The 20,710-nt window shown below is 50.0% G+C and overlaps 2 protein-coding genes across 2 annotated transcripts in view; both read right to left on the minus strand.

Moving 5' to 3' along the window:
* KaiR1D (Kainate-type ionotropic glutamate receptor subunit 1D) overlaps positions 1–4,581 on the minus strand; it is a gene marked incomplete at its 3' end in the record, with an annotated part of 41,860 nt that extends 37,279 nt beyond the window's left edge. The window contains exon 1 of the mRNA XM_037226557.1: positions 4,386–4,581. Coding sequence (XP_037082452.1) covers positions 4,386–4,581 — 196 coding nt within the window. The remainder of the gene's footprint in view (positions 1–4,385) is intronic.
* Positions 4,582–4,760: 179 nt separating this feature from the next.
* Positions 4,761–20,710, minus strand: part of LOC119103107 (glutamate receptor ionotropic, kainate 2-like) — a 31,536-nt gene continuing 15,586 nt past the window's right edge. The window contains exon 7 of the mRNA XM_037226558.1: positions 4,761–4,792. Coding sequence (XP_037082453.1) covers positions 4,761–4,792 — 32 coding nt within the window. The remainder of the gene's footprint in view (positions 4,793–20,710) is intronic.

A 20,710-nucleotide genomic window follows, 5' to 3' on the forward strand; every position in this document is an offset into this window, starting at 1 on the left:
GGTCACCAACAACTGAACTATACTTGGTTGAACAAAAAGGCCTTGTGCTCCTGACTTCTTCAGCATTATTGGTTCTTGTGCTGAGAACACCCAGCCTCGAAAAACCGGGAGCTCAAGGTCTTCTTGCTTCTATTTGCTCATTCAGGGTTGGTTTCCAGCCACGCGGTGATCGTCCAACGGGCCACCCGGGGTGACCAGGCTGACCCGGTTAGCCGAACAAATGCGTGCGCAACGGCTAAAGCCATAGGTTTAGGGTGCAGGAATCCTCACTCGGCCATTTTTACGGATTCGCGCAGGCGTTAAATTTGATATCATCTAAGAGGCTTCTTATGTTTTTTTTGCATTCAAGCAATTACTCATGCTTAAAACACTTCCACGTAAACTTTAATCCGATTGTAAAACTGCTCCTTGTGATGGGAGAGGGTCTCTAGTTTGGACCAGAAACAGCAAAATAGGCCATAGAGCAGCTGATTGTTTGGGAGAAGTCATGATTGCTGGAAATTTCGATGCTTGTTTCTCCCATGTTTACTTAAAATACAGGAAAGTGAGATGATACGTAAGGAGGCCTTTTGCTACTGCTACTGCGCCGTCGCGCAAGGCGCCCTGAAACTGACTTTGTCACTGGGATGTTTGGATACCAAGAGTTTTCATCAAGTTCAAGAAGAAGGAAGATACATTTCAGACTCCACATAAAACAGCATAACCCGATCCTGGGACGTTGCAATAGCCCATAGTCATCAGCCGTCACCATCGGCTGGCCGGGCATCCTGCACCGGGTCGGCTGGCCGCCCACAAATGGGGACGTATTGTAAAACGGATCGGTTTCTTTATTAGCTGGCACAAACTTCCCCCGAAGTTCACAGCCTCCAAGCTTGTCCATACCCATTCGAATGTGCCGCCTTTCCGCGGGCGGTCTGGAGCGGCACAGCGTCTTATTTCTTACACGTACCTCAGGGTTAGGGTTAGGGTTTAGGTACCTTACATGTCACGTACCTTGGAGTTCGGCCTCGATTTTGTTTAACCTTGTTCACCGTGACGATGAGTATTGCCTTTGGAGCGACGAGTATGCTCTTAAAACATTCTAATCATTGCTCAATATCATTGTTTCACCAGCATTCATTATCCGATGACGATCGGTTGCTTTCAGCACCGGAACTATTACAACTAATATTTACTTGCCCTCGAAACGAGTAGCCACGTGCCCGAATGATCTGCGAAGAGCGTTAAATTATCACGATTGTTTTATGTTTCTGCAAAACCCCTGCATATGGCCAGAAAAGAAAAGAGCATGAATAACCGCTAGAAACCAGCTCGCAAAAATTGGTTCTGAAAAGGTACAATATCAAGGGCCTTCAATAGGGTGAAGAAGCCCTCAATGACGGAGAAGTGCCCTTAATGCCCTTAATGATAACACATGCAAGCGGGCCCTCCTCTGGCATTTCAAAAAGGGGCGCATATAAACTTTTTCGCTGTAAAGCGAGCGCTTTCCATTTTTTATTCTATCATTTAGGCTCTTTAAGGGATGTGTTGAAGGGATGTGTTGAATCAAAACTAAGGTTGTTTTTTACACTGCGCAGAAAGTACAAAAAGTGATGCTAGTCACACATAAATCGATATCGTTGGAAGCTGTCACTTCGAGTGTCCATCCTTTTCTCCGCCCTAGATTTTTGCGTTCTCTTAAAAGCGGTGTTCCAGATCAAGTCAGAAGATGCTCGACGTTTTCTCCCTCACTACCGTGTCCCTCTGTACTATGGCTTGCCTCTCTTTTTCCTCTCCGTCTATCGTTCTCGGTTTGGCTCTCTCATCCATTACCTTTCCTTTACTTTATCTTTTTATTTTTTCCATTTCCTCTTGGCCTGTTGGCCTCTTGTTCTTCTTCTTCCTTTCTCCCTACGCCCTTTTTTACTCCCTCCTCCCTCGCCCAGCAGCTCTGCCTCTCAGCATCCCTCCATCTATCTCCGCCGCGATGTCGGCGCGGCGCCGGCAGCCTGCTCGCCCCGAGTCAACATCCGCTCCCACCAGAGCCACGCGCGCCGCCCGCCGCGCGTCCGGGACCAATTCAGGAAATGAGCCGCGGCCTCCCCGCCCCGCCGCGCATAATGCTGGCCGTGCCAGAGGTGCCGCTGCGGCGCCGCGCTCGGCCGCGAGCAGGATAGACGCCGCCCCAGCAGCGGCACCTCTGTCCGTCCGGGGTGTGAGGTCTGGCCGTTTATGAGATTCGGCCGGCTGCAGACCGCGCGCAGTCGGGCCGGATCGGCTTCCAGACAATCAGCTATTGAGATGCAGAGCCAGTAAGCTGTGATTACATTACTGAGAGCTGAGACGCAATCCCCCAGATTGACCAGACTTAAAGTGGAGCTTTATCTCCGGCAAAAGCTTTAAAAATGCTGGCCTTGATATCATTTATTTCAATTATCAGCAAGATTATGATGTGAATGGGTAATTAGCATGCTTGCAAAGGCCTGAGTGTCGATGGAATGTGGTCTGAAATTTTAGTTAGCTACGGGCTTGGATAAAGAAGTACTGCAGCAGAAAACTGTAAAGCTCTATGATTCTGGTGCGTCATCCAAAAAACAAAATGGTATGAAGGCTCAAGGAGACAAAAGCACTCAAAAATATTTGGTGATCGAATAATGCAAAGTTCGCATCGCAGCCATGAGCATGTATCTCTCAAAAAAATTACAAAATGCCGGTAAGCCGGCTTTTGCAGCGCGGAAAAAAACGATGCTGAAACAAGTGAGTGCCATCAACTGACATACTTATTTGAACCACACCATATCAAATGGAGCCAGGTACCTCTGATGGTCCATGCAAGTAGGCTTGATAGAAGCATTGGAAAGTCAGTCTTTTGTAAGAGGTTAAAAACAAAAGTTCTGGCTATGCTTGACGGCTTCCATCCAATCCAGCAGTTCCTGATGATACGCGTTTTTGATGACTGAGGCCAAGATACCATGAAAGGCACAAATATTTTCAGTAAGTATTGGTTGCAATGAATTGGACCACAGGTCCGTGCTACTTTCACGGCCCGCTTTTTTTCTTTGTTCATTTAGGCCGCAGCGTGCCATTCCTGTGACCCCCCTCGAAAAGGTAACACAGGGTACCTCCCAGTGGTCAAAAAGTGAATGGTGGATGATGCATACACCAACGCCTCTTGGCCCGAAGTTGGTCTCAAATCCATACCTGCGCTGGTTGCTGAGTATAACATCAGTCCTCAAAAAGGCCTCCACGGTGACTGAGCCTGTGATAACGCTGACGCTCACGCTCATGGCCGAGACATATCCCACATTTGTACGATACAACTATCTGTTGCCTGTTAAACTGCTCCCTCCTATATCAATAGGTAATTGTTTCACGATTCCTGGCCGCACAGATTTGGGTTTCAAACCCTGTTGTGCAGCTTCTTTGAGATTAGCAAATTCTACACTTCCCATGTAAATTGCATGCAGGGGGCTACATTGTGCCCATGTTGCTCGTTGTATATGGTGCATATTGCACATTTGTGTTTGCCGTATGTAAGCTGCATGTTAGAATGTTCAAATTGCACTAAAATAACTTATGATCAAAAAAGTTGCGTGCAAAATCCCAATTTTTACGGTGCATCTTGAAGAATTGTGCTTCTCGTTGCAGAAAAGTGCACGACTTCCTAATCAATGACTGTAAAAACATTATCTTCTAGAAAGCCTTTCGGCTAGACCGGGACAGGACGCTCAGGTTGAAAACTTCTCCAACGCTACACCGCACGACTCATGACGACTCGCTCGCCTGTGTCCTCGTTAAGCAAAATCACCTAAGAGGGTGGAAAGACAATTTTTTGAAAAACTGTAGGCATAAAGGCCGCAGCGCGAGCCCAGCTACAGTTACATATGAGGGTCTGCCGGGAGCATAGAACACCGAGGCCAAATCGTACCCCATTGGCGCCCTGTGGCTCAGCGCCCGGTGATACCTTTGAAAGGTGCTGAAATTTAGTTTCGCACTTCCCCCTACTTATTGCGGCGCTATCCTGACCTGGTCTGGACCCTCCCAACCCTGATCGAGCTCTGTGCTGACCGGGCTTGGACGGCTGGAGGAATCGTGCTCACCCGTCTTGGACGCCTGGAAGCTGTTCTACAGCGGGATGCACTCGTGCTCACCCGTCTTGGACGCCTGGAAGGTGTCATGCAGCGGGATGCACTCGTGCTCACCCGTCTTGGACGCCTGGAAGCTGTCCGGCAGCGGGATGCACTCGTTCTCACCCGTCTTGGACGCCTGGAAGCTGTCATGCAGCGGGATGCACTCGTGCTCACCCGTCTTGGACGCCTGGAAGCTGTCCTGCAGCGGGATGCACTCGTTCTCACCCGTCTTGGACGCCTGGAAGCTGTCCTGCGGCGGGACGCACTCGTGCTCACCCGTCTTGGACGCCTGGAAGCTGTCCTGTAGCGGGATGCGCTGTACGCTGGCCACGAGCCGCACGTTTGGCAGCAGGTTACGGTCGGCGTTGATCCTGTCCACGGCATAGCGAAACGCAGCCGTCTGCCGCTCACTGCCCGAGTCGAACAGACCCACTGCAAACAGCAGGTCAGAGCGATGGGGATATGGCGACATGTCTTGGGTCAAAGAGACCGACTGCAAACAGCAGGGTCAGATCGATGGGGACATGGCGACATGTCACGGCAGAGCGAAACGCAGCCGTCTGCGCCTCACTGCCCGAGTCGAAGAGACCCACTGCAAACAGTAGGGTCAGAGCGATGGCGACATGTCACGGCATATCGAAACGCAACCGTCTACCGCTCACTGCCCGAGTCGAACAGACCCACTGCAAACAGCAGTGTCAGAGCGATGGGGACATGGCGACATGTCATGACAGAGCGAAACGCAGCCGTCTGCCGCTCACTGCCAGAGTCGAACAGACCCACTCCAAACAGCAGGTCAGAGCAATGGGAACATGGCGGCATGTCGCCAGTCAAACAGATTCATTGGAAGCCGCTGAGTCCGACTCATTCATGAACTTGTCAACTTATGCATTGCCATGTGATTTTACACGCAGATGCTCTCCTTAACTTTGAACAGTCTGGGATGCTTGACCAGACACGACAGCATGAGGTCAAATGTCATAGGGTCAATGGTATATGTTACCTCGCTGCCTACGTTATATATCACAGAAAAAACATAACAATACAAAACAACAGGTGGACAGATTTCGAGATCTGTAACACCAGCAGCATCCATATGCACTCCTCGGCGGCCAGCACCAACGTCAAGACCGCCATCAACTCCGTCGGAAAAGGGCCACACAGATAACCAAACAGCGGCAATGGTCAGGTCAGGTCTAGATCTCTTTGTGTTAAGCTAAAATGGTTAGCATCACTTCATATTCTGTTATTTCATCTATTTTGACCTCAATGTTCGATCAGTAATGACAGGGTGAAGTCGTTAGGCTTGCTGAGAGATTGATCACATCTGGGCAACACATTATCTGTTAACACGCACTAGGGTGGCCGTCAATCTAACCCCGCATTAGGGCGGCTATGTCACTCTGACCCCGTTCTAGGGTGGCTGTCAATCTAACCCCGCACTAGGGCGGCTACGTCAATCTGACCCCGTTCTAGGGTGGCGATGTCAATCTGACCCCGTTCTAGGGTGGCGATGTCAAGCTGACCCAGCTCAGAGCCTTTCCAGAATGTCCTCCGATCGGCGCAGCGTAGATAGTCTTACTTCGTGTAACTGTGGGCAATGAACGGCCACTATTTTGGAATAACAAATAAGATGCACCTTATAAGGCCGGTGCTCCATGGCTGGTCCAAGTCAGGCCATAGCTGGCAGCGACGGCAATTCCAAGGGAAGCACTCAATTGGATGCGAAATCGGGGCTTAGATGAAGCCAAACGTCCTCGAGGTGCTGTGTTATAAGACCATTCCATTCATAATAAGAGTTGGTTACATTGACCTTGCGTCAGGCATAAAGGTCATACGCAAGTCAAAATCAAATCACTCCCTTACCTCAGAAATTCTTTTATCAGGCGGTATTTGGCGCTAATTAAATTTATTGATCAAACTAGGGAGGTAAAAAGACAACTTCTGTGGACCTTATGGGGGTCAGAGTAGGTTACTGACCTAAACTGCTCCCGACCGGCCTTTTGCTTTTATGAACATAACGTGCAGCAAAGTCGTTGACGTCTTTTCAAACATTTAGATTAAAATATGAAATCAATCCAAAACGCCCTTGATCACCTTAGTTTCTAAAGGTCAAGTAAGGTCACTGATCTGAAATAAATTCCAGTGACCTTTTGCTAAGAAGAGGTATCTACGTTAACGGTGGTTCTATAAGTGGTCTGAGGATACTTGGAACACCAATCTGAAGTTTTGTTTGACCTTATATAACCAGGAGGCTATGACCTAAAAGCCTCAAAATTTGTCACAACTGATTTCACAAGAGGGCTAACAATTCTATGACTTTGGTGTTTCTGGCTTTCTTAGTTTTTGAGATATCATTAACCCCGCTCATTACATTGAGCCCTATCACCCGAGCGCGTTGCATGCAACCGGCTACCCGGGCGCATGATTTAAAGGCCTACGACACAATTATTTGGTACACCTCGGTATAAATCATCTTAGTCGTATGAAGTGGTCAGAAAGCTGGAACTGTGTCGCGTGATGGACATATTCTTCTTCACTCTCATAGCCTGCTTTTGAAGTCACTTGCTGCCACCACTTCGTTTCTAGATGGGATGCTTAATTATGACCCCGGGCATTATAGACCAATTCTGCAGGGAAAACTGGTTCCATCCAAAATCATGTCCATTTCCATTATGTTTCAATGAACAAAACGTGACGAGATCCCTGTGACGCGAAAGTTCAAAAGTGTCAGAACAAAACCCCTGACCGAAAATGTCATGAAACCATGTCCGAAGTTTATGACGTGGTGTAACTTGGCCGTGTAAGGGCAACCGCAAACAAGATGACTTTATACAACGACGAGTGTCAAATTATGCATTTTTGTTCACAGCCAAGAAACCATCCACACTTCCGGATATCATAATCTATGGAAAAATCGGCCAATGCCACCAAAACTAAGCTCATAGGTGTAACAATGTCAAATGGCATGTTATGGCAAGCGCATGTGGATGAGAGTGTAACCAAAGTGGCGAAAACTCAAGGCATACTCGATATCAGTATATACTCTACATCTACGAAGGAGTCTCACCCACCACAGGAACAGCTTGCTCGGGCTTATGTTAATTACCTTCGATCAGTGCTGGAATATTGTGCACCGGTTTTTTATGCGGAACTCACCGCCAAGCAGGCGCAACGGAATGAGCGTGTGCAGAAGAGAGCCTTGAAAATATTTTTCGGCCGCACGGAAAAGTGCTCGCTTGTCCGGCAACGCCTGGGCATGAAAACCCTAGCTAATATAAAGGGAAAATTATGCCCGAGGCTAAGGAAACAAATGCAAGTGTCTCCTAAGCATGGCGATCTGCTTCCACAGCGAGTCGCAATCTGCGGCAGCAACACTTTCAGCAGCGAGTCGCGATCTCCGGCAGCAACATTTCCAGCAGCGAGTCGCGATCTCCGGCAGCAACACTCCGAGTGCAAGCACACTGCAAACCTTTTGCCGTGGTACGCGACTTCGCAAATGAAGCATCCCACACTTAATCATTCTCAATGACACACATATTTTATCAAGTAGGTCGTATCCCATCTCGGAAGAGCCTGTAGGCGCAACAATGTTCACCGCGTTGATCTGTACATACTGACAGCGAATTTTGTACTCTCTCTCTCTCTCTCTCTCTCTCTCTCTCTCTCTCTCTCTCTCTCTCTCTCTCTCTCTCTCTCTCTCTCTCTCTCTCTCTCTCTCTCTCTCTCTCTCTCTCTCTCTCTCTCTCTCTCTCTCTCTCTCTCTCTCTCTCTCTCTCTCTCTCTCTCTCTCTCTCTCTCTCTCTCTCTCTCTCTCTCTCTCTCTCTCTCTCTCTCTCTCTCTCTCTCTCTCTCTCTCTCTCTCTCTCTCTCTCTCTCTCTCTCTCTCTCTCTCTCTCTCTCTCTCTCTCTCTCTCTCTCTCTCTCTCTCTCTCTCTCTCTCTCTCTCTCTCTCTCTCTCTCTCTCTCTCTCTCTCTCTCTCTCTCTCTCTCTCTCTCTCTCTCTCTCTCTCTCTCTCTCTCTCTCTCTCTCTCTCTCTCTCTCTCTCTCTCTCTCTCTCTCTCTCTCCCTCTCTCTCTCTCTCCCATACCCAAACCGTTGTCACTGGAATAATTCCAGTCAAAGTTAATTCATGATTGCGACAAAGTCCCTTTCACGGTTTCCAGAGTCGGAGCCAGTCGGTTCAAAATCGTACTCTGCTCTTACTCTGAATGAATGAAGGCAAACTTCACGCGATGGAAGAGGAACACGGGTCTGCCAGCCACGACACTGATCTGCCAACGTTCGCCTGATGAACGAAATTCCTTTCAGAGCAGCCCGGCGCACGCCACAGCGGCCGTTCTTTGCCACCTGTCCCAAAAGATAGCCTCACACGCAAAAATAACACGACTCCAGAATCGCTTCAAAGCCAGAGCCTCGACCCGTGTCCAGTGATGCATTGAGTATGGAAATGTTCCTCTTTCACAACGAGTCGGGAAACTGTCAGACAGATTGAAAGAGTCAGCGAAAAATATGACGGACAGCTCTGATATTTCCGGGAGATATCTTTCCGACTTGGACTATTTGGTTTGGACCATGTGTATTGGACCAGACGGAAAAGGCTGTCTGCTACCGAACTCGAGCACGTAGTAACAAGTCCAATGCGCGCAATGTGTGAAATTCGATGCTTTGCAAAAAAGGCAACTGATTAAAACATGACAGCAAGTTAAGGACAGTAACTACAATATGGTACAGTGTGACGGAAAATCTAGAATGGTTAATCACCTATGGTATGATCAGCAGCGCTCAGCAAATTACAGAAGGAATCCCTGCAATATGATGGATAGAATATAAGACCACCGCCCCCCCCCCCCCCCTCCTCGCGCCCCGCTCGAAAACTCAGACGTCCCTGACGTGCTGTGCCGGACCTCTGGAGCTCGGCTGGTATGGTGATGACCTGCTCAGGCTGCCGACGGACCCACGCCGGCCGGACCGGGCCGCACCTCCGGCGGCCCAGTCCCTGCCCGTCCGACCCCGGCCGTATCGGAGGCCCGGCGTCGATCAATCACCAGCCGGCAGACGAGGCGCCTTAACTGGGTGCACTGGAGCGTAAGCCGGACGTCCATGCTCCGGTCCTCCCGCCAATTTTCCCCGCCAAATTAGTTGACGGGCCGGCGAGTCGGCTCCGAGCCGGCGGCCTGCAAAGCGGGAGCGAGGGCGGTGGAGCAGGGGGGAGGAGGCGCCGACCCACATTTGGGCCCCCACAGGCAGTCGGCTGACCCATTACAGAAGACGGAGCAGGGTGCGGGTCCAGAGCGGCACGTAACCCTTGTTGACGGGCGCCGTGGCCCCGTCGCTGGCCCCGCCGACTCGCGTTTGACGTACATCACGATCGCATTACCGGCCCAAAGTGATGAGTCGTTAGAATCCGATCGCACGTCGCCCGTAAATCCTTCTAAATGGACTTAAAAGTGCGGGATAGCGAGCGAGACAAAGCATGCAAGATATATGAGCATAACATTAATTCTTCAGAACAAGCAGCGCTCAGTTTTTGTTTGGCTTGGTTTCAGTCAGTAAATGTAGCCAGCAATATAAGAAACATGATCTATTCATAGTCTGATGTATTCATGTGCGCCAAATTAAAAAGACATATGCACATGCATTATTACAAAACTAAGTTTCCCGTATAGTCTTTAAATGCCCAGAAAATACGTTATCTGCCAAATTGTTGTCGCCAGAACCCGACTTTATTGGAACCGATTCTATAATTGCGCCGTTGAACCGAACCCGCCTTAGGTCGGAGTAGACCCAAATTTGTGCTGTGCTATTAGAATCAGAGTTGGAACCAAGCCCCGTCCTGTGGACTTGAATCGAAATAGCTCATGCCCAAAAGAGAAAACGTAGAAGATTGACTGTAGGAGATTGACTGTAGCTGATTGTTGGTCAGCCGGTCTTCTTCGGTATGCAGTGCAACACGGCACGTTGGCAGTCGAAGGAAAATGAACATCTGTTGACAGCGTTCAGGACTGGTGACGGAGGAACGTTGAGCCTAAATTGTTGGTGGGGAGCGGTTGAGCAATTTTGACGAAATTCCATGTCATGCAACGCAATATGGGTTAGTGTTTGACAATTTAAAGCTGCTTGCGTTCTAACATGCGTCCGGGTTGAATACACCTTGCTCGGGTGGGGGAAGAGGGAGCCGATTTCACCCCATAAGAAACAAAAAAACTAACGAAGGTAGAGGCACGAAATTTACGTGGTGGTTTGATCAATATGTTAACTCACTTCTGTCAGCATTTTGTGCCCATAGGTCATCGAGTTCGGGTCAAATAGGATCAAACAAGGTCAAACCAAAGATTGCTGTCCAAGGTACCCTCAGGCCTCCTCATGCAACCACCTTGAACCTGGATACCTGTTTTAAGCGAAAGGTCGGAGGTGTTCATTTTATGTCAGCGACCTTTCGGACCTTCAAAACGTCATGGTGACCAAAACCCTACCATGTTTTTGAGGTTTTGAATTTGGATTAACGTTAACAACTACGATAGGTGGTACGTTCCCGAACACAACGGTTTGTTCTGGGTTATTTTAGGTCAGTGGCCTAGCATGACCCTTAATAACTGTATGGAATATATCTGTTGCGTTTTCTGTTGTTACAGAACTCAAAATGAGCATCATGAACTATCCTATAAGAGAAGCTCGCTGGCAAAAGGCAGGTTCGCTTGGACTTTGATTCTAACCTTCTTACCTATCCTGTAGCAATGGAATTTCTTGAAATCCTTAATTCGATTGCTTTATTGCCTAAGAAACTATCTCATAGATGCATGGCTTCAGCACCCGTTGTTGCATCAGCTTGAATGATTTCCTAGAAATTACCTTTGCTGTCAGCCACGGTCGAACTTTGACCTGCCATGGGTCAGCGACCTCACAGGGTACATCTCATTTTGATACAACACGATCCGCTATTCAATTGGCCACGACTGTGCACAGTTTGGCGCGGTCACGCCGCTTTGTTCGCAACTTATTTTCTAAAAGCCATTACGGGTCAAATTGGGCCCACACCCGAGCATGCGTTAAATGAACTGCATGGGTTTGCTTCCTGAAATGGCCTCATGCATTTATTTCAACCACAAACAAACCCGAACACTATTGCAGCTACTCCAATGTTTATACATTTCTGTTCTGTTACTTATTAGCTGAATAAAGGAGGCTGTTTTCAATACTTTCGTAAGAAACGAGTGCTTAATCCATTCCTACAGTACAAACCACTTGGCTCCTTGCCGCCACTGCGGCTTTTTTAAAGACATGGTCAGGCACTAAGGCTACATATGGTGGTCGCCTGCCTTTTACTATGGCAAACAGGGCGGGCACCGCAGGAAGGTAAGCCCTGTGGCCTGTACCTCTGGTTACTCCGTCGCGGAACTCAGCCGCCACCGAAACCCACCATCACCAGACTTGATTAGCAGCTTGACAGCACATTGTGTTTTCCACCCACCTAATGGTCTGACATTGTTACGACATGCGGTTGTACTTCGATAGTAGAATAACTAATTACTACACATTGGATGCGATAAGAGAGCTATTTGTGTTGACAGCTCAGAAATAGTCTTCATGACGTCAGCTGATTCTGGTGGTGTTCGTCAGCTAATACTGGTGGCATTCGTCAGCTGATTCCGGTGGCCTTTGTCATCTGATAAAAGTGCCATTATGCGGCCCGCGGCGCACTTTGAAAGAAAACGGCCATGCGGAGGAAGCCATTTGATCTGCTACCATAAGACTTCTTCCACATTTATCTTCCCATTTCGGAATCTTACTCCATTTCATGCGACAAAAAAGCACAGTTCTTATAAGAAAGGCTTCATTCAGAGATAATCAGGGTAAGGTGAACAATACATAAATAGCCATGGCAACGAAGACCAGTAGAAATATCCGAAAAAGGATGCCAAAGTGCATACTATTACGTGTGTATATATACCTAAACACACGCGTGCATGTTTATATATACATATACATGTATATATACATGCATATTATGTGTATATATATATATATATATATATATATATATAATATATATATATATATGTGTGTGTGTGTGTGTGGTGCGTGTGCGTGTGCGTGTGCGTGTGCGTGTGCGTGTGCATGTGCATGCGCATGTGCATGTGCATGTGCATGTGCATGTGTGCATGTGCTGTGTGCTGTGTGTGTGTGTGTGTGTGTGTGTGTGTGTGTGTGTGTGTGTGTGTGTGTGTGTGTGTGTGTGTGTGTGTGTGTGTGTGTGTGTGTGTGTGTGTGTGTGTGGTGTGTGTGTGTGTGTGTGTGTGTGTGTGTGCACGCTCCCGTGTGATATCTAACGCGCGCGCGCGTTAAATATCTACACGGGAGTAGAAGAACATCATGTTTCATCGTTGCAAAACGTTGCTAACGGCACAGCATAATTTGAACCAAATTATGCTGTAAAAAAACAGATATAGACCTGCGTTGACATTTTCAGCTCAGGTTTGTTCTTTGGACTCTCATCCATCATTGGTTTGCAAAATCTCCACTCGAAATCCCAAGCCTCAGTTTAGCATTTTATTTGACGATGATGCATCGAGCGACATATAAAACAAAACACGGCACGCGTTTTGTTAGAGCCCCTTACCACTCCACGCGTATTTCCCCGCCCACTGCACCAGCTGATCGGCGTCTGCTTGGTCTGACCCTCGGCTGGCGCGGCCAGTCTCAGCGGCGGCACCGGCGTCCTTGGCCGCCCGGATGGTGTGCCGCGGTGCGCACGGCGCTGCGACTTCCGGACACCACATCATCTGCATGGGCGGCCGGCCGGGCATCAGTCGATAGAGGCGGCCACCGGCGGGCGCCGACCGCCGCCCTCGTCTCCACGCCCCTCCCGCGGCCGTCCCCGTACGCGTGGGATCGAAGCAGCGACCGCTTTATGAAGCGGCCGCGCGGCGCCCGGCCTGGCAGCACACCCACCCCGATCCGAATAAGGAGTATAAAAATTTAATTTGTGCCGGGGAGGGCGAGCGGAATTCGGGGCACCGCCGCTGCCGTCGCCGTCCGAGAAAGCGTGTCATCACCGGCGAGGCCGGGCGAAGGCGGTCGCTGATGGCCAAAAAGCAGATAGCACGCGGCGGCTGAGGAGACAGTCAACACTTTTCAGTACTTGGCTGATGACGCCGCCGGGGCCGTGACGGATGATAAACGCGTCTGCCGGCCGCCACGGCCATTTCTACTGCCGCTGGCAAATTGTCTTTGGTGTTACATATGACAACACTAACGAGCTGTACAAGATCAATTTTCCTGCTTGCTGCGTTGCCGCTAATGGATTGTATTTTGCGATGCATTATGCAACTGGGTTCCATGTGGGATGTGCGGCCTCTGGAAGGCGGAGGCCCGCAAATCATTCCGACACACGAGGATGATGCCATGGATGGTGCAGTCCGTCATTCTTCAGAACGACTTTCACCGTCGCAGATGGCCCAGCAATAACATCGCATATATAAAGCAAAGAACTGCAAAAGAGAACTGCAGCGGCACGCAGGGAAATACTGCGGTCCCTCCGCGGATACAATGCATCCAAGAGACGATGATTTGCGGTGGCCCGCCATAAAAGCAAAGCCAGCGCCGAGGCTCGGCGGCGGTCCACCGCGACGTCCCGCAGCTATATCAACGGGCCAATCGAGCCAATACCATCGTCGTCTCCCGCGGAAGGAAGTGCCTTCGCGATATAGCACCGCGCGCGGCGAAAAAATGAGCCTCATCAGCTACGAAAGCGAGCGGGGCCGGGCGAGGGCAGGCGGCCCCGTTCAGGCCCAGCGGGGCTGGACCGGCGCCGGCAGCGGCCCCGCACGCCGATTTTTTTCCGCGCGTCGCCGCCGCCTTCGTCAGAAGGAGCTCGTTTACTGGGCCAGTGTCGGCCGGCTGCGTCGGTTTCGCGGCTGGCCGCCGGCTAATGGTGGCCAGCCGCTCGGTGTGACGCTCACACAGCGGGCAGGAGAGTGATTCAACACGGCGGGCAGAGTGAGAGTGATGTTCACACGCCGCGCAGGAGAGCGATGCTCACACGGCGGGCAGGAGAGCGATGACCACACAGCGGGCGGTGTTTGTGACGCTCACACAACGGGCAGGAGAGTGATGCTCACACGGCGGGTAGGAGAGCGATGCCCACACGGCGGACGGTGTGACGCTCACACAGCGGGCAGGGGAGTGATGCTCACACGGCGGGCAGGATAGTGATGCTCGCCCGGCGGGCGGTGTGGCACTCACACAGCGGGCAGGAGAGTGATGCTCACACGGCGGGTAGGAGAGCGATGCCCACACGGCGGACAGTGTGACGCTTACACAGCGGGCATGAGAGTGATGCTCACACGGCGGGCAGGATAGTGATGCTTGCCCGGCGGGCGGTGTGGCACTCACACAGCGGGCAGGAGAGTGATGCTCACACGGCGGGAGGAGAGCGATGCCCACACGGCGGACGGTGTGACGCTCACACAGCGGGTAACAGAGTGATGCTCGCAAGGCGGGTATGAGACATGATGTTCACACAGCGGGTAGTGTAATGTCCACATGGTTGGTGAGAGTGGTGCTCACACGGCTGTTGAAAGGCCTGAGGCGTGGTGCTCACACGGAGGGCGGTGTGAAGCGTTACTCACACGGCGGGGCGGGGGCTTGCTTGTATCATTTTAAGCCAGTCTCTGAAACAAGACGCTGTCTGGGCTTAATCCAAGGGAGATGGGAAATGAAGGCCATGCAACTGCAGCCAAACTATTTGCAACGAGCATGGAGGACGGATGTAGTATTGTCTCGTTTTGCTGCTACATGTGGAATATGTGTCTAGAATATTTAGAGTAACAGCTAGCAGGACCACCATCACAAAATTAATTAGGCACTTAGCTCCCAGCCATCTTCCGGGCAAACATGCGTGTAATACGTAAATTGTTGCTGGAATAAACAAATCATGTAAGCACAACTATTTTCTTGATACGAAATGGACTGGGACAGAGTTCATTGAATCGCTTCGGTGAGGAAAAAGACTAACCACGGAACTTTTAGCGCTTTTCAGGCCACAAAAGCACACTGAATGGCACACTTGAGATCTCCTTACAGATGCTCTTAAGCAGTTGACATTTTCCCGAATAACAAATCTCTTTCAGGCCAGCTCCTTTGCGAGATCCTCAGAAAAACTGCAACGGACGAAGAGGGTGATACATTTACGAAAGTAGTACATCCGGACAATGGGTGCATTTTCCACGAAAATACCACACATATGTACATTGCGCGGCTTACAGCATGACTGCGTTTATCTCCAACCTCCATGGGTCCAAAAAAGAAAAATCGCAGTGGCAAAAAGGTGTATGGAGTTGTAGCAAATGCATCAAACGTTTAACTTTAAGCGCTAATTTCCGTTCAATAGCAGCCCATTTTCAATGCTTCGGGTGAATTTAAGCATAAAGCAAGCCGTTGCATGCAGCATACAGACTATTGATATTTTCACGCGGCCAGGGTTGCTAGCAGAGTGCGTCTGTGTCCAAAAACAATTCGAATTTTGCAAAAAACGGGCCCATGTGAGCGCAAAAAATGTTGCAAATCCCCATGGGTTTAACATTGGTGCACGTTTATTTCACGAACACCTGCCGACCGTCCCGACAACGCGTGCACCTTTGGAGCCATACCTTAATAACAAAGCGTCGCAATGACACGAAAGTTGCCACAGCTAGATAGACAATCACATAAGCCATCGGATGGTAGTGTGTTTGTGGTGCTGCGACGCACGTGGCACGTGCAACCTTGTTGGAAACAATGAAATGGACCATTTTTAACAGGTTTTTATGATTTGGCTCTCATCTCAGCACCCAGTGCGAGTACAGGCATGAATTGTGTTTGAAATATTGGCTCCGTAGCAATTGTGAATGTCAGCACACTGAAATATTGGTCCGTAGCAATTGTGAATGTCAGCAGTGTGCACTCCGAGTTTGTGCAACGCACGGTTGCGCTGCAAATTGCAAGAGAGTTGCGAGCGGCACGATTTTAAAAATCGGCGCTGAATACGAGCCTCTACCGTCAGACTGATTACAATTCAGTGTTGTAAAGTACAACATGTTTGCCAATACAGTGTCTCTTAACCACCCTTTTCCTGATCACATTTTGTAATATTTCGCTCGCAAATGAGCCTGAGGTAATGGGTTGCGCAACGGTTTTCTTACCGCCACGACGTAAACTGTTTGCTCCGTCTCCCGGTAGTCAAACACGCGACTCACACGTGATCTGCTGCTGTATTTCACTGCCTCCGACCGATTATTGCCATCACGCACCGATATCTGGACAACAACGGGTCGGAACAAGCCGGGGAGGGGCACGAAAAGATGGGCTAAATGGCACAGTCGCAAGTCTCACGTGTCACACGCACGAAGATGGGTTTTCCTCTCTTCTACGGGTTTACGCGCTTTGTGCCACATCTCGTCACCCAGGACACGGCCACACTCGGGCGTGGCACGGCTTCATAAGGAAAGGAACGAGCAAGGTGGCAATTATGGTCACCCGTGTCACATGTCATGGCGTCTGCGTGTTAAACTACAAAATTTGGCTATTTTCGATGGGTGTCCACATTTTTGCGATGGCGCGGCACCCAGAGCACGAAACGAACAGAGAGTAGCACGTTTCGATACGGTTATCAAACGGAAAAGTGTGCGCTTCCAAACGGTTCGGTGTCACCCACAAAGTGTCACATGCAGGATTTTTAAGTTTATGCCAATGTTTATGATTTGCAGCGCATCTCGGCCACTTAAGTTACGAAGCGATTCGGGTATGGCACGCGTCAATAGTGAATTGAACGAGCGTTGGGTAACACCAAGTTTTTTGGTCACCGGGGCCACGTGTCGCGGACACGAGCGGACAAGGTGGATTTTTTGTTTTCAGCGGCGCCCACGTCTTTTGCCACAATTTCAGTACCCCAAGGCCAAGGGCGACGCGGGCAATGAGTAAGTTTTGATGAGGAATGTAACTGGCGATATGATAATCATCGGCCACGCGTGTCATGTATCATGGCATACAATGATTTTGCTATTTTCGGCCGGTCCTGAGCGTCTTTTGCGATGCCTCGGCACCAGGGCACGAGGCGACTCCAGAGTGGCATGCTTAATAGACAATCTAACGAGCAATCACGTGACGTAGATATGATGCCGCACGTGTCACGTTCACGCACACGATAGCTGTGAAGCTGCACTTTGCTGATTTCGTCGGTGTTTCACGTTTCACGCCACAATGTCGCACCCAGGGCATGAACGACACGGGACTGGCATGCCGCGATAAGGAGGCTTAACAGACAGTCGCGTTTTTTTTTTGTGTGCGTACGCACGGATTACGTGTCACACCCCGCACCCTCCAGAAATACTTGAAAACTGCTATTTTGACAGGTTACCGGCTGTGTGCCACATTTCGGTACCCAGGGCACGACCAACTCAAGAGTGGCATGCATGGATAGAGAATCAAAACCGCCAACCACGTGGTATAATTTGCCAGTCACACGTGCTGTGCACGCGTGCACGACCCAGCAAGATGCATTCGACCATTTCCGACCCGCCGTTGTTACGCCCTCCATGAATTGGTCAACAAAGGCACCTAGAACCGGGAATCAACTTGCAAACACTAGATAACTCAAAATGAAACATTTTCCGACTTAGCGCAGCGAAACAAGGGTTGCAAGCGCTTGTCTCAACTAAGATAGAAATTATTAAAACATGGCAGCACTTGAAGCAACTTGCGTTCTGACACGGTCAGCCGATCAGCAAACTCATGCAGAAGCGTCTGCTCTACATGCATGGGTTGGAGACAATGTTGAAATTACAATATTAGCTTCGTTTAGGAGACCCCCTTTCCCACCTATGCTGATCTTTGCGCAAAACGTATCTTGAATGGATTTGATATTGCTCCAGCCTTACATATCTGAAGCACACACGGACGCGCGATCCATCATGTCTTCTTCCGCAAACATGGAAGGATGAGCCATGGACATTTCAGCGAAAATCGTAATTCGTAGAAGGTTGCGTAATCTCGGCTGGTATCTGCGGCCAGTGCGTCATAATGTTACAAATCGCTTATTCGTTCAAAAACGCTCTCAAAACTATGCAGAGCAATCGCGACGGAAAGAGCAAGCCGCATTGGAACTATTGGACCGATCTATTGGTCCTTGAAAAAGGACCAACAATATCGCAAACGACAAGCAATATATACTACAACTTCTCCCAACACACGATTGCAGTAACTGTTTTCGATTCATCGAGCCCCTCCACGCGCCACGGCTGGTCACCGTACGCTCTTCCACATCCGGAAATCTTTGCGGCTATTCCTCCAAAGGCGCACTCGAGACAATTTAAAAGACGCCCACTCCAGACCTGCCCCTGGCGGAGCGCAGTTGTCGATCGCTCCCCCTGCTGCATTGCTTGTTCTCTGCCGCCTACAGGCAGCTCCTCCTTTTGTCCATCCATTTCTGCGCCACCCACCTCCCCTCCGGCGATTCCCGTTTGGCGCCGCGCCCGCGCCACAATCTAATTTTTACGATTTCGGCAGAAAATAAAGTTTATCTACTTAATCAGGCCCTCGTGCGGAGTGGGGTCCGGGTCGTGACTTTTTTGTCAGCGGCGGCCCTCCGATAGGCGGCGTCTACGGCCGGCGGCGCCGCCCGGCCGCCTCGGGGATTGTAATGACCGGCACGGGGCCCGTGACCAGCCTGGCAACGAGCGGCGGCGGCCGGGGGCGCCCGTGGCCGGCGCCCGCGGCCGGTGACGGCGCCCGCTGCCGGCCGGCGCCGTCTGCCCTGCGGCGGCGTAAGTCTCAGCTCGGTGTCGGCTCACAGGATGGGTGATTGACGGGAGAGATCGATCCGAGAGAAGCTCTCTGATGAAGTTTGGACGGTTTTGACAGTGTGCGCTGCGTTGCCCGAGTTCATGGACCAAGTCAGCTTGAGGAGATGATCGATGAAAAGGATCGTACGACTTATTGTTTAGTTTGCCGGGTATGTTAAGCTAAAAGGATCGTACGACTTATTGTTTAGTTTGCCGGGTATGTTAAGCTAAAAGCAGCGCGTCTTAAGGAGGCGCTGTGAGGAATACTTCAATCCAATGACGCGTACATTGATTTGAACACATGGGCTGCCAAAGGTTCAGAGTTGCATCGCCTGCAAACCATTGCTAGCTAAATACCCAGCTTAATAATTAAGCGACATTTCAAGCACAGTTCGCTCTAGGCTAATTCATGAACGGAGATTAAACGCATAACCAAATCAGTTGAAGACTTCACGCCCCAGTGCCGCTCCTGACCACCCAGTCCTGAGGATCAGAATCGTTTCTCTCTCGCAGCCGCATCTGTCAACGGTACAAGTTTTCAGTCATAAGCCAGAATTGGCAGGCTGACAATTCCGAAAACTGCTTAACAGAGGCCACGCGCTGTCCCCCGTTGTCACTATCGCGAGAGGACGACACTCCACGCCCGTATATCGAGACAAAACCGACCCGCCTGAGGACAGGCTGGTTGTCACAGGGTTCAGGGCTTCAGATGCGCCGATTGCTTATCTTTGTTCAATTTTCCGGATGACAGCTGATCAAATTCGCACACATACACTGTTGCAGAAGTGATCAATAAAACAAAACCGCGAAATGACATAAACTCCAGCCCAGCCGTGCCGCGCAGCGTCAAAATGGTCGCCTCCCTCCAGTTCACCTCACACCGCCCTCGTCATTGTTCATGCATGCCTAAAAAGCAATATCACTGATGAGCAGCACGCTGCGTGCAGGAAAAGAAGATAAAAAACTGCGATCAGGTTGTGCGATGGCTTAGCCCAAAATAAATGTACCTTATAGATTTCTCCCATCCCCTTCATTCTAACCGACTGCCGCCGCCTCCACATAACAAGTTTGCGATTTATGTACACAATATGCATTGTCTGCATTTATTCAATCATTGCATGCTGAGTTTTACTATTTCTAGCAGTAAAACTATGTACTCTTTTCATAAGCCGTGGCTAATGAGTGCACATACGCATCCAGAGTATTTCCCAAGTTGCTCCGAGGTCCAGCCTTAGCAGCTCACGTTATCACCTGCAGGCTGCTCGGTCGGGATGTAAAGCACCGTGATGCAACTCACCTCAGTCAAGCGGCGGCCCGAGCTAAATGATGCCCCGTAACAACACCAGCGTCCTGAACATGCCGTCATTTGTTATTTATTCTTCCCCGGCTTGGAGCCTTCCTTGGGCGACGTAGGAAACTCAAATTAAGCCAGTTTGTGTGAAATGGATGGTCAGAGGAAATCATGAGTTTCCAGAGCGTTTAAAGGATTTGGAATACGCTACAAAAGGACTGAACGGATCGCGATTGTCAGACTGCTTGTTCAGCTGGCCGCGATCGTCCGACTGGTCGTCCAGCTGGTCTGATAGCAGGAGGAAAACAATGACAATCAAACAAGTGTTTTTCAACTCAATGAACGCGGACCAGCGGCAATATACCCTATTCGTACCTTTCGCTTGAACTTACAGGGGCAACGCTAAGGCCTACCGGGCTACCGCGTAATGCCATTGCCACTGTTAACTGCATGCTGGCCGTCCACAGCGCCCTGTTAAGCTATCATTTTG

The sequence above is a fragment of the Pollicipes pollicipes genome, unplaced genomic scaffold, assembly GCF_011947565.3.
Source record: "Pollicipes pollicipes isolate AB1234 unplaced genomic scaffold, Ppol_2.1 Scaffold_5724;HRSCAF=6776_pilon_pilon_pilon, whole genome shotgun sequence".
NCBI lineage: Eukaryota > Metazoa > Arthropoda > Thecostraca > Pollicipedomorpha > Pollicipedidae > Pollicipes > Pollicipes pollicipes.